At 36.3% G+C, this 15,386-nt stretch overlaps 1 protein-coding gene across 1 annotated transcript in view; it reads right to left on the minus strand.

Annotated features, from left to right (window-relative positions):
• frmd4a (FERM domain containing 4A) overlaps positions 1-11,093 on the minus strand; it is a 291,695-nt gene extending 280,602 nt beyond the window's left edge. The window contains exon 1 of the mRNA XM_009293451.4: positions 10,662-11,093. Within this exon, the coding sequence (XP_009291726.1) occupies positions 10,662-10,706 (45 nt within the window). The 5' untranslated portion in view covers positions 10,707-11,093. The remainder of the gene's footprint in view (positions 1-10,661) is intronic.
• Between the last annotated feature and the right edge of the window lie 4,293 nt (positions 11,094-15,386).

Below are 15,386 nucleotides of genomic sequence, written 5' to 3' on the forward strand. Positions count from 1 at the left end.
CAAACTTTAGCATTTGCAGAAAATATAAAAGCTAGTCTCAGACAGCACACCCACAGACCGCCCACAACAAGTTCACACAACACAACAATGGCCAGAGCTGGAGGAGCGCAGCAAATTTCATTCTCACTGGTTGACTAGTCTACCTAGAAACAAGGTGGTTTTATATGTACCAGAGTACACAATTAAACACTCTGAGAAGGTTTTAGTCTGCATTAAGTATGTTTTAACAGCTTAATTGGAGTTTGCCTGTGGCAAATTCGGTTGATTGGACATGATTTGAAAAGGTATTGACAGTGCATGTCAAAGCACAAACCAAGCCTGAAGACAAAGAAATAGTCTGTAGACCTCTGAGACAGGATTGTGACATTGAGTGAAATTGTTATTATGGGGTATTGTGTGTAGAATTTTAAGAAAATAAATGAATTTAATTATTTTGGAAAAAGACTGTAGCATAAATAAATATGGAAAATGTGAAGCGCTATGAATACTTTCTGGATGCAATGTATACAGTAGCACTACAAGTGTCAACGATGGTTTAATCCTACTTTTGCTGTTTGAATCACATAAACTGTGTTTACATGTACAGCACCATTTACTTGCTGTATATGTATTTACAGAATTGCTTGTATATCTCTACAGTAAAATATACAGCAATTTTCACACTGCAACTTTCAAATACAGTAACAAACTGCATAAGTACAGTAAAATACAGTACATTAGTTAAATGCTGTGTAATTAAAAAAATGTAGTGTTCTTATAAAGTGAAACAATTGCTAACTGCAAGAAATTATGTATTATTTACAACATTAGCATTAATTCACATTCTGAAATGCAAAACTTTGCATAACACACTTAAAGAGATGCATTTTTTATTTTTGTGTGAACTATTCCTTTAAAAGTTAATGTTCATTTATAATGTTTTAGAAATAAATAACGGTTAATACCTTTTTAAAAGAAATATTTCTAACCTAATAAAACATGCAAATTAGTATATATATTTATTTATTTATTTATTTTTTATTAATTGTATATCTTGATACTTGTGGGATATTTTAATGTCTGAATATAGCAACAAAATGTTTACTTAACATGGGAGTGCAGTTCACTGTGCATATAAAATCTTTTCATTGGCAGAATTTGCTTATGTCATCGCCTTTGCCACGGCACTTCTGGGCCAAATATGCAAAATTTAACTCAGGGCCAAGAAAATGTCTAGTTTCTTGCAAAAAAAAAGTTATTTGAAAGGGTAAAATATATTCTGCATTCTCCACTGGCAGCAGCCAACTCTACAGTGTGTTTGTGGTATGCAATGACAGCAGGCTAGAAAGGAAACAAAAGAATGGCAATGACAAAAAGAGACCTTTTTTTTATTCTGAGAGGTTTCCTGCTATGTTTGACTCTAATCTCCTTGGCCTTTGTGTATTGTTCAGCAGAGACTGTCAAAGCCAATACGACAACCGCAATATGCAACTGTGCTTGCTTACCATGAAATGATTACAACAATACTACACTGTAGTATGCAATATTCAGGGTCAACTTAAAAATAATTCACAAACAAAATAAAGCCAAGTAAATGATCATTTGTTTTTTAAAGTTAATTTTTGCCAAAAGTGCATCAGACATTTTTTACACTGCAAAAAACATCTAAGATTATTACATCAAGAAGCATTTTCTAGATAAGCAAACAATCTTGTCTTGTTTTCTGAAATAATAAGTAAAAATTAAGTGAGTTTTTCTTTTAAACAAAGCCAAATAATCTTGTTTTCACTTGTTTACCCCATTGGCAGATTACTCATTCATTCATTTTCCTTCGTCTTAGTCCCTTTGTTCATCAAACTTATCAAGTCAAGTATTAAATAACTATAGTAACTAGATTTTAAGATTATTCATTCATTCATTTTCTTTTCAGCTTAATGCCTTTATTAATTAGGGGTCGCCACAGCGGAATGAACAGCCAACTTATCCAGCATTTGTTTTATATGCTATTTGTTTCCAGCTGCAACCCAGTACTGGGAAACACTCATACACTCTTACATGCACACACATACACTACGGACAATTTAGTTTATTCAATTCACCTATAGCACATTTCTTTGGACTTTGGGGAAACCCACGCCAACACAGAGAGAACATGCAAACTTCACACAGAAACGCAAACTGACCCAGCTGGGACTCAAACCAGCGACCTTTTTGTAGTAAGGGCAACAGTGCTAACCAGTGAGCCACCGTTTCACCTTGGCAAATTTTTTTGCTTATAAATTCACTTAATTTCGACATACAGTATTAGTTCTAAAAACAAAACAATTTTTAGAAAAAAGCTCTAGAAAAGCTTCTTGATTTAAGAAATATCTTCTTTTGTGTTCAACAGAATAAAGAAACAATTGGTGGTTCATTCCGCTGTGGTGACTTTTAGCCAAGGAAAGTGAGTGAAAATAAAGAAACTCAAACAGGTTTAAAAAAAAGGTGAAAGAAAAATGGTTTATGTTTCCATCCAAAAATGGGAATTAATTTTATGCGCAAAACTGTATTGTAGCATAAAATACGTGTGAATAAAGCAGTTTTTCCATCCAACAAGTCATAGAACAAAATCGTCTCTTCCTGATTATCTGCCGCCAAATATCCACAGAGAAAACCGAGTTTGCTGCGATGAGAGAAGCTGCGTCAATCTTTTCTTCATTTCAAGAGTTCCCACTTAGATAAGCTTAGCGTTTATAGCAGGTTTGGCATGCTGTCCCGGGAGAGAACCCTGAGCTCGGACAATAAGCATATAAGGGGATCCGAGATCAGGTAGGTCTCGAGAGCTCCCCCTTAGAAAAGGGGGGAAAAGGAGGAGATGGGGTGGAAGGAGGGATTCTTCCAAAATGAAGATAGAGTAGTAGAGAGAAAACAATCCATCTATAGTAAGCTTGGATCACTCTGATTGGATTATTACTGATTACAGAGGAGGAGCCAGTCGTGCACAATCATATCACGGGCTCCTCTCGAAATTAGTTTGTGAAACTTTACTTAATAAACGACTTGTGCCTCAGAAGGCAATCCTTACATGCAGTGAAGCGGTGGTGTTTGAAGACGTGAGATGCGGAGCACAGATGCTCTTGATTCTTGAGGCCATTAATATTATTATAACACTAATACTAAGATGGTTAAGGCATTTAAGAATGCACATTTTTCATTCACACACATTTTTATCATCACATGATCTCTTATACCAAAGTCACATGACCTTTTAATACGCATACTGGAATTTGTACATCTTTTCTTATCGAATAAAAAGTTTTTCTCACTCAGTTATGCACATAGGTTTTATACGCATTTTCAAAACGTATGCGCATCTTGACATTTCCATCAACCATTTTTTATGGGCATATCCAAAATGCACTGAAAAATAGGTGGATGGAAACATAATTATTGTCCCTTTTCATTCATTCATTAATTTTCCTTCAGCTTAGCCTCTTTATCAGTGTCGCCACAGCGGAATGAACCCACACCAACATGGGGAGAACATGCAAGCTCCACACAGACATGCCAACTGACCCAGCCGAGACTCGAACCAGCAACCATCTTGCTGTGAGGCGACAGTGCTAACCACTGAGCCACTGTGTCGCCCCTGTCCCTTATCATTTATGTTAATTAACTGCTACTTTTAAAAATTCAAGCACATGTACATGCTGCTACAAGTAGACACTTTTATCAAAGCCGACTCCAAGCTCGAGCCTTTCGTCATTTCATGCGTCAAACACATGCCCTTGGAAACTGCTACCACCATGCATTACTAATTGGGAAAGGCACAAACAGAAATACCACAATGCATCTAAACTCGCCATGAAACAGAAGTTAAGACTGTCCTTTTTTTTCATTTCATGATTTCATCTTTTAGGAACTGATTGGATTGTTGGGAGATGTAAGTTTCTAACAAAATAAAGAAAGATTGACAAATGGATAAAGGCAGAGCAGAAATGAGACACACACCCTCATCATAGCCTGCCATAAACGCATTTCACATGACCAGAAGTGAAGAAAAGTAGTTGTGGTGGGAAAGAGAAGGTTATGTGCAGAGAAACAAGCACTACTATATACTATCCACTCACCGGCCACTTTATTAGCTACACCTGTCTACCTGCTCATTAATGCAAATTTCTAATCAGCCAATCACATGGCAGCAACTCAATGCATTTAGGCATGTAGAAATGGTCAAGACGATCTGCTGCAGTTCAAACCAGGCATCAGAATGGGGAAGAAAGGGGATTTCAGTGACTTTGAATGTGGCATGGTTGTTGGTGCTAGATGGGCTGGTCTGAGTATTTTAGAAACTGCTGATCTACTGGGAACTACTAAACCCCAGACTGGTTTCTTGAGCATGACAATGAGTTCACTGTCCTCAAATGGCCTTCACAGTCACCAGATCTCAATCCAATAGGGATGTGGTGGAACGGGAAATTTGCATCATGGATGTGCAGCTGACAAATCTGCAGCAACTGATGCTATAATGTCAATATGGAGCAAAATCTCTGAGGAATATTTACAGTACCTTGTTAAATCTATGCCACAAAGAATTAAGGGAGTTCTGAAGGCAAAATGGGGTCCAACCTGGTACTAGAAAAGTGTACCTAATAAAGTGGCCGGTGAATGTTTACAGTATAGACAAAAATAAAGAGTGTCAATTTTGGTCTCATTGCGACACTAAAGGGATAGTTCATCCAAAATGAAAATTCAATCATCATTTACTAATCCTTTACTTGTTTCAAAGTTTGAGTTTCGTTCTTCTGTTGAACACAAACGTTATTTTGTTGTAAAAACGAATACTATGGAAGTTAACGGTTACAGGTTTTCAGCATTTCTCAAAATATCTTCTTTTGTGTTCAACAGAAGAAAAACAGTCAAGATTTGGAACAAGTAAAAGCTGATTAAATGATGACAGGATTATCATTTTTTGGGTGAACTATCCCTTTAATGCACAATCTGTACCACAATCTGCTGTTGTAACGATATTCTAATGGTCGCAGAGCTGCACTAAACATCCCAGAGGATCTCAGACAGATAAGGATATTGATCAAGGCACAAATAGTACTGAGTAAAAGATACGACTTCATAATGAAGCATTCAGTGCATTCAGATGCCATTCTTCCCCATAAAGAAAAGAGTTTCCCAGAATGAAAGCTCGCACTGTTGAGTTAATTCACCCTATGCTGGTAATATGACAGCAGGATATTGATACCGCCCACCTGATTTCACCAAGTAGGACATGTTCCAGTATTAACATCTATGTGGATCCTGGAACAACATTTCAATCAGCCAATCAGAATTAGGGCATATGTTTACTGTTTATGTTAAGTTTAGGTTTACGGCTAGGTTTAAGCACTTCTACATGGCTGCTATCCAAAAATTATTCCCCTTTGATTTTGGGAATAAAGTACAGTTATGGTTGGGTTTAGGGGTAGGGAATAGGTATAGATTACATTTTCCACCAGATTGATGTTCCAGGATCAACATAGATGTTAATTCAGGATCACATCTTGGCAAAATCATGACATGCTACTGATACTACAAAAGAATGCAGAGTAAATGGAGATGTGTGATGTGTATTTGTCGTAGCCACTCTAAGAGAGTGTAAACACAACAGTGCTGTAAATGAAATGACAAGAAAAGCAAACATGTTTAGGCAAATAGTTTCTATACACTAATTTAGTCTGATTGGCAAGATGGATAAGGAGCAGCTGATACTGAAGGTGAGGATGTGTAGCATTATTGTAACAATGGCAATGGAACAGATGGGTGAGCACAGAAAGTGCATGTGGTGGGGGGGCGGCAGGGAGTGTCACCACCTGGGAATCAGCTGACATTGTGTCATAAATCCATATATTCTGCTACTGCAGGTTAAGGGCTAAGTGATATTAATATTGATAATCAATTGTAAATGGCAATTGTGCAGTATTCTATTAATAGATAACAAGTTTTCTTTAAACTGACACTTTCATTTAGCAAAAATGTATCAAAAGTGAAAGCAATGATACTGATGTGAGAAAATATTTCTAAAAACATGTGCTTTGTAAGTATGTATATATTGTATACAGTATGCTTCAATCCTTTCCATTCAATGAATATTGAAAAATATTTCACTGTTCACAAAGACATTAACTATAACAATTATACAGCAAGGGAAATATAAGTATTCAACACGTCATGTTTTTTTTCTGGGAAAAATATTCTAGAGCTGTTGACATGAAACTGAACCGGATTTTGGTAAAAAAAAAAAAATATGAAAAAATTGTAGTAAAGAGAAAGTATTGAACTATATAAAAGGCTTTTTTGGTAATGGAAGCTTAAAGACACCTCTCATGCATTGCTCAGGTGTGATTTTTTTAATAGACTTTCAAAAGAGTGTAAAAAATCTTAATGGTTCTGTGGTCTCGTCTATCAAATCCGATCTTTATTTTGGATTCTCTATTGGATTCAAGTCAGGTGATTGGCTGGGCCATTCCACAGCTTGAGTTTCTTTTTCTGAAAGCATTTGAGATTTATTTTATTTATTTATTTTTGGCTGTGTTTTGGATCATTGTCTTGCTAAAATGTTCACCCTGGTTTCATCTTTATCATCCAAATAGTGTAGATGTTGAACTGAAGCAGCGAATATTCATTTACAATGATGACGGGCAGAGGGTTGCTAAATAACTACTAATTTCAGCTGCAGTCTGGGCTTTCACTGCCTTTCTACATCTCCTTTTCTTCATGTATTCAATACTTTTTCCCTGCGTCATTTCATTTTATTATGCATAACTTCATTTGTAAACTAATTAGATTTGTTTTCTTTGAATATATATGGATTTCTTTGGTTGTTACCAACATCCGGTGAAAATTACAAGTCAACGACAAATTTAGAAATGTTTTCTGAGAAAAATGGTGACACATTCAATACCTCCCCCACTGTAAATATGTAACAATTGTATATCAATTTTACCATTGATATTAATAAGATATAATAAAGAATCATTTACTGGAGAAGACTGGAGAACTAGAGGAAGAATGGATAAAATTAGACTAATGATGCCGAAAATTGCCGGTTCATTCCGCTGTGGCGACCCTTGTTAAATCAGGGAATTAGCAGAAAAAAATTGAAATCATTTAAATATAAAGGACACGTTTAAAATTGCAATATATATTTAATTGTAAATATTGAATTAATTAATGCAAATACTAATATTATTATTCATGTTGATATTTTGCTTTATGCTTTGTATAAGACAACCCAGGCTCATTCTGAAAACGTACCGCTATATACATTTCTGGAGAGCGCAAAATATTTTCCAGGAGCTACGTTTTTTTGCAGATTTTGTTTTCACAAATCCACCAGAGGCCGCTGTGATTGCTTTTTCAGATCTTAAATTTCTCTCTTGAGTGCCATTCACGCCTGCTGTTCTCACGTAAATCCACCAGAGGCCACTGTCGACTAACTAAATGACAGACTCACCGATAGACTGCCCTACCCACCGCCTTCCCTAAACCTAAACGGCAGTTTTCAAAACCAATCCAGAAAAAGAAAAGCCCTCGCCTGATTTTTACCACGTTTTCAGGTTTTACCAAGTTCTCACCCTGTTATTTACTTGTTTATTTAATTTTTTGGCTTTAGTTTTTGTCTAAGCTGCTTTCTGGAACCGATCTTCAATGGACTTGAACTCTAAAAAGTATATGCAGCCATACATACTGTACTTCTGGCTACATAATTTGTGATCTCCAGTAATGTATATAGGGGCTACGTTTTCAGAATGAGCCTATGTTGGTTTATAGACTGTTTTTAGATGTATATTGTATGTATAAGTGTATCAACTAAAAAGCTGAGATGTATGCAGATTATTTAAACAAATATTGCTCAGATCACAGGTAACATCCCATCAGTTTGACTCACACAACCAGCTAAAGATGTTCAGTTTACCATCTTTTTTATTTATGAATACCCCAGCATTACTGAGTCCCATGATGCATGCAAATCGTAAACAGCGCAAAAAAGAGGCCGTTTTCTGCTCATACTGTGTGCATAATTTTCTGCGTCCCCCCAGATCGACTGATAACTTTGATCCTATTTTCCTATCTAGGTTTTTTATGCTTCAAAGGAAAAAAAAGATGCGTGCTGTGATGTCACCGCGACACTGAACCATGTCTGAGCATCTCGGAGAATTGCAAGAGATGAATGAAAATATGAAGTGTTTGCTGCTTTTATTGGAAGACTAATGAGGGAGAGAGGAACGAGGGCCCTTCATCAGCAGGGTTGGCAGACATTTACACACAGATGTCCCTTTGGAGACTGAGAGAAAATGAGAATGACACAGCCACAGTGTTTCCCGTGGATTTTTCGGCTTGTGTTATATTGTGGTTTGCTGCCTCTAACAAATGTCAAGCGTCTTAATTAACGTTCCGACTGAAATATTAATGTTCGCTGCAAATACATTATTAATATTCATCCAAACTCATGTTAATATTTCATGCTATCACAGATTTAACATGATAAAGTGTGTACTTGAATGTGCACTCTGGTGTTACAAAAACATACAGCCGCCGAGGCTCTATAATGAATGCGTTATCTGACGGAAATGCAATCATCTCGCTGCCTAAAAACAAGGGGAGATGAAGTGCCCTTAGGAATACTCAACATGTTAAGCTGTCTATATTTGGAATGGGATTCAAATGTGAACGCATGTGTGAATGAGCATGTGTGAATCATTTGACCATCCTGGCAAGATTTCCGAATGATGAGAAACAGCGAGAATGAGAACTTGACCAAAATAGAATGATAGATAAGTAGATAGATAGATAGATAGATAGATAGATAGATAGATAGATAGATAGATGATAGATAGATGATAGATGATAGATAGATAGATAGATAGATAGATAGATAGATAGATAGATAGATAGATAGATAGATAGATAGATAGATAGATAGATAGATAGATAGATAGAACGATAGAACGATAGATAGATAGATAGATAGATAGATAGATAGATAGATAGATAGATAGATAGATAGATAGATAGATAGAGCGATAGATAGATAGACAGATAGACAGACAGACAGACAGACAGACAGACAGACAGACAGACAGACAGACAGACAGACAGATAGACAGATAGATAGATAGATAGATAGATAGATAGATAGATAGATAGATAGATAGATAGATAGATAGATAGATAGATAGATAGATAGATAGATAGATAGATAGAACGATAGATGGAACGATAGATGGAACGATAGATAGATAGAACGATAGATAGATAGATAGATAGATAGACAGACAGACAGACAGACAGACAGACAGACAGACAGACAGACAGACAGACAGACAGACAGACAGACAGACAGACAGACAGACAGACAGACAGATAGATAGATAGATAGATAGATAGATAGATAGATAGATAGATAGATAGATAGATAGATAGATAGAAGCATATCTGGTGTGCATTGCTTTCTAATAATTCAACAGCATGTAGTCAGTTATTCCGTTTATACTAATTACCACTCCTGAAGACTGTTCAGATGTTGCATTTCATCATTTTTTTATTTCATATTTGCCTGTTTTATTGTCCTTTTAACTGTTGGAGGCTGAAAAAAGCTTAAATCACTCGGTGTACTGAAATAAAAGTGTAATTTGGCCAAAACCTGCCTGGAACTACTTAATCCATGCGATAAATTTGCACATAATTGCACACCTAAGAATATTCATCAGCCAATAAGAATCAAGCATTCAAGAAAGGTACAGCATTCGAATTGCATCTTTAGCCACAACACTGAAGCCACAATCCAGTATAACCCATTTCAAGCTATTTATCCATCTCAAATCAGTCCCAGCCAAAATTCCAATATGCATTCCATCCCTGAATGGACATTTCCAAAGCAATTGCTAGATTTGGATTTGATTCGTCTGACTCCGGTGTCAGAGGTGGTAGAGGCGGATAAAAGAAAATGATAAATAGAAGACGAAGGCTTATTTGCTGTGCACTTTGCTCTCTATTTATTTCTCCCTGTCTCTCTCTGCCTGTCTAACCGCCTTCCTCTCTACATGTCAGAAAGAGCCGTGGCCTATTACCATGGAGACAGACAGCTGTTACAGGTAGGGCAGAAGGGGTGGGGCGCTGACATGCTTTCTCCTCGTCTTTCCAGAGGTGATCCCACACAACACAGCTTTTCTTCAGAAGCAAAACCGTTCTCAAAAGCACAATGGGAACAGGTGCGCACAATCAATAATCATCATCCACCTGATTTCACACAATGCACAGAAGCTAAACGCCTTATTCAGCCAAACGGGCTGAGATACTAAGTCAGCGAAAGAAAAATCAGCACTATTAAAAAAAAAAGAAGCCCATGGTGCAGTAATGAGACCCCGGTGTGTGAAAAAAGCACGCTCTCGAGAAACGACACACTTTTGTAGATGCTGATGTCAGGGCACCTGTCAAGGCTTTTTTTCCCCTCTGCAATACTAGTGTGCTGCAATTCGGTCAGCGTTTGGTGGCGCTACTGCAGAGCGCACGTGCTTTGCTTTTGTGGGTGTGTGAAACAAAACAAAAAGAAGCATTTAAAAGCATCGGATCGGATACAACTCATTAAAACTCAACGCTGAGGGTGTGTTTAGGTGTTTAGAGTTGACTCCAAAGATCATCGTACTCACCATAAGCAGGCAGACGGCAGATTCGGGCATCAGTTGCACAGCCATGATGTCTTTTACGGGCAAACAAATGTTTTAAGTAAGCGCCCCACAAGCCTGAAGTCGACTGTTTGTAACACCTGCAAATATTGTCCAGCCAATTGTTCAGTTAACGCTCTTTGGTTGCAACACTTTCCAGTTCCTGCTCCCTACTCGGCGTCTTCCCTTCCGCTCTGAATTCCCAAAGCACTGTTCAAGCTCCGTCCTTGATCCGAATGAAATGTCTCTTCTTTGATCTCCAACAGCCTGTTAGACTCCCTCCTCCCTGAGGATGGAGAGCTGGGACAGACACGCGCACACACTCGCACACACATGCGGTCTGAGAGGAGACTGCCGTTTCAAATGACCAAGCAGCACTGCAGACACACAAGCGCTCTCACGTTCACAAATCCGACTGATACAAGCGAGCGCGGAGAGGGAGAGAGTGAGAGAAGAGGAGAAAGAGAGAGAGAGCCCACCCGTCAATGAACACAGAAATCATAGCAAGTACCACGAGGCCACTTAGGACACCAGCAAACACACACACACACCTTTTCTTTCTCTGAATGAATTAATTGGTAAGTGCCAATAGACAATTACTAGCATCACTTTGCTTGAATGAAAAGAGAAAATGAATAATGCAGGAAGATAATATGTAGTGCTTGAACCAAATGACTGTAGTTCATGTTTAATGATCTGCACAAATTAGCATAACAATAAGATTTGCTGCAATTCGTTATACATTATTTTAAGGTACTTTTATTTGTTTTTAAGGGCCCTATCATACACCCAGCGCAATGTGATGCCAGGCGCGGCGCAATACTTGTTTGGTGTGTGAGTATTAGACACTGAATATGTATGCTTCACATTTTTACTGCATTTGCTCTTTGCAATTCTAATTTATACAAAAAAATAAATACACCCTTATTTACAACAAACATAAACTTCCTTTAGGTAGAGCTGTGCACAATTCTAAACAATACTGCAGTACATATTGAAACTGTACCTGCACCATATACAGGTATGCAAATCATTTATGAAAATTGTTCAATTTACAGTTTTTCTCAGTGGCTTTGATGCATTTCTCACAGCACTATTTATATTTGCACAACAGTTCATGCATTTCTCAAAACAATTAGTCATTTGTGCACATCCTAGTAGCAGTTTCTCATTCCTTCCAACAAATAGCAGATGCTTTTGGAAATGCATCAATTGTTTTCATACAACTCTCTGCTATTGATAACATTATCATTCGCTTCTGTCATGTCAGTCAAAATTAACTAAACTTGTAAATGCTGAATAGTCATCCCATAAAAAAATTAATGGTCCTCATTTCATTACTTGAGTCATTACATACAAAAATGTTGAACTAGCTGTCAAAATCTTTCTAGCAAATTTTATTTAATTTTTTTTTATTAAAAATCTTAATTTTCCTGAAAATGTCTTAAAAATTGAACAGTTTCATGAATGATTTACAGACCTGTGTATGTTGTAGGTTCAGTTCCAATATGTTCTGCAATATTGTTTACAGTTGTGCGCTGCTATACCCAAAGGAGGTTTATGTTTGTTGTAAATAAGGGTTTATTTATTCTTTTGCACAATGCTGTGAATAAATTAGAATTGCAACGAGCAAATGCAGTAAACATGTGAAACATACATATTCAGTGTCTTGTACTCAAATACCTAACTAAATGCAGTGATGTCTAACTTTACTGTAGTTTTCAAATAGCTGTGCTAATAGTATAAAGTGCTGTCTTGAGCATTTTCAGGAAGTGTTACCAAAATCTGACTTTCTTTGCATTGGAAAAATTATACAGAGTAAACTGTCATAATGAAAACATTACTAAGCCATTTGACAATCTTGTTCATAAACAATGGTGTCAGGACCTTTTATTTTGATGACACTGACACTTTGATTGACATGAATACTTGCTTTTGAGGAATGAACTATCCATTTTGAGCATGTGATGCGCTTTTGCAGGTTATCAGTTAGGTTTTGCAGTTTGTATTAATTGTTTTGAGAAATGCATTAACTGTTGTGCAGAAATACACTGGTGTTGTGAAAAACTCACCAAAGCGACTGAGAAAAACTGTAAAAGACATTTTCAGAAAAAAAAAAGATTAAAATGTTTTTTTTTATTTGCTTTACAGATTTTGACAACTATTTTTTGTATGTAATGACTCAAGTAATGAAATGAGGGCTTTAGTTTTATATGGAGTGACTATTCAGCATTCACAAGTTTAGTTAATTTTGACTGACATGACAGAAGCGAATGATAAACTGATAGAAACTGTTGTGCAAATGTAAATAGTGTTGTGAGAAATTCACCAAAGCGACTGAGAAAAACTGTAATTCTGACTGACATGACATAAGCAACTGATAATGTTTTAAAACAGCAGAGAGTTGTATGAAAGCAATTGATGCATGTCTAAAAGCATTCGCAATTAGTTGGAAGGAATGAGAAACTGCTACTATGATGTGCACAAATGACTAATTGTTTTAAGAAATGCATTAACTGTTATGCAAATGTAAATAGTGTTGTGAGAAATGCACCAAAGCCACTGAGAAAACTGTAATACTTTTGTCATAAGTAGGGCCAGATGGAATCTGCGGACGTTTTTTGCTATTTCTGCGGAAAAATTTTGGTAAAAATCTGCGGATTTCTGCGGATTTACTTTAGGAGTATCCAGCGGAGTATCATAACTAAACCCTTAATGTATTAAATTAAAATTAATAAATTACTGAATAAAAACTGAATAAATTCAGATTTACACATTTAATCAAGTAAATAAACAGAATTAATAATGGGCTAAAAAATCTGCAGAAATCTGCGGAATTCTGCGGAAAATTCACGCAGATTCCGTGTGGGCCTAGTTTGGGCCTAGTCATAAGTAGAAAATATTCTAATTTAGAAGAAAATCATTTCAAATTCTGGTGGTGGCTGGCACCACTAAAAAAACAAAGCATTGTTAGAGAAAGAGTTAGTATTGATAGATCAATCTAGCTATCTATTTATGACTAAATAACCACGCTTTTCTTTTTTTCTTTTTTTTTTTTAACCAAAAACCATAAAAATCTACTTCCAATCTTTGCTTTTGTTCTTAGTGCATTGAATGAATGAATGTGTGTGATGGTAAAAAAAAAAAAAAAAAAAAACAAGAAAGCGAGAACAATACTGAGAGAATCCTCAGGGGACCTAACATACTTTCCCTAAACATACGATTAGATACAGCGACTTTCCCTCTCTGTTTTCACACATACTGTACCGAATACACAAGGTGAGAAGGTGGCACTTTCCTTTTTTTTAGACTTTCCATACGGGATCTAGTCTCATGTGACTCTCACTCAGAAAGGGTTAAAAGCAGGACCCCTTTGTAAGGATTTACTTTGTGCAGTTTTACTGAAGCTCACACACCTGGGTCTCTCTTTCACCACACACACACACACACAGTTTCTCCTTGGCTGGTTCTTCTAACCCACACAGGACTAATTATGCCTCCAGTGCAGCAGTGGACTAACAAAGACAAATGAAGCCACACTAGCGGTCTGACTGACTGGAGATGTCAGTATTGGGGGGTGGGAGTGGTTTTGGGTGTGGCGGAGGGTCTGGTTTGCTCTGACAGAATAAAAAAAAAGTACATTATTTATGTTTGCTTCAGATCTGTCAATTATAGCCGCTCGGTCTGAACGGTGCATGCTGAGATTTAATTCATGAGACAGCAGTAATGTGCTTAGATACGCTTCTGTTTTTAAATGCTACAGCTAATGGGAACTGATTGTGAGGTATACATTTTTTTAATCCTTTGATGAATGGATCAAATGCACTACGGAGTACAAGTCCAAAAGATCATCCCATTTTAAGAGGAAACAAACATAACCAGAGAATCAAATGAACTCTAGTGTTTTTCATGAAAACCTGTCAAATAAAAAATCTGGTAAAACTTTCAGAAATGTCAGTATTCCTATTATTTATATGATCTTTTTGATCTTCTTGATAAAAATGTAAAAATTAAAAGGGAAAAATAATCCATGAAAATGTTATTGGGAAAAAATGGCATGCAAAAATATAAAAAGGATCAAATAATGCTAATAAAGCATTATATTTTAGAAGAAAGATAATAACAATTTGAAGAAAGACATTATAAGTATTACAATTAGTCTCCTATGTCCAACAGGGGTGCATTTATTTGATAAAAAATTTAAATAATAGCATAGTGAAATATTATAAGAAAATAAATAACAACTATACATACTGAAAATATTAAAAAATATTTATATGTATTTCCATAGTGTTAATTAAGTATTCATGTGAGTAAATTACACACAAAGTCAATGCAAACATGAAAATAGAGGCATCAATCAATTGCATCTATTGCACAAGTTCAAATAATTTAACTCAAGCTAAAAATTTGCGTAAAAGGAAAAACATCCCCCAGGTAAACCAGAGCAAGTGACTAGATGCTTAAAACCATCATAACCAAAACTATCAACAGTCATTGAAAAACAAACTGAAAAAAATGACTACTTAGCAAAAATATTTATTGTTTTTAAAATTAATAAGCACTCAATCTCTGACGTAAAATCTGACCTGCGGCTGTTTAGAGATGTACCTGTAGATGGCGTAGTCGACACAATTACCAACACAATTCACGACAACTCGTAACTTTTTTATTTAATTCGTATTACTTTGTACTGTACGATCTCATTCA

Source organism: Danio rerio, chromosome 18 (genome assembly GCF_049306965.1).
Source record: "Danio rerio strain Tuebingen ecotype United States chromosome 18, GRCz12tu, whole genome shotgun sequence".
NCBI classification, from domain to species: Eukaryota; Metazoa; Chordata; class Actinopteri; order Cypriniformes; family Danionidae; genus Danio; species Danio rerio.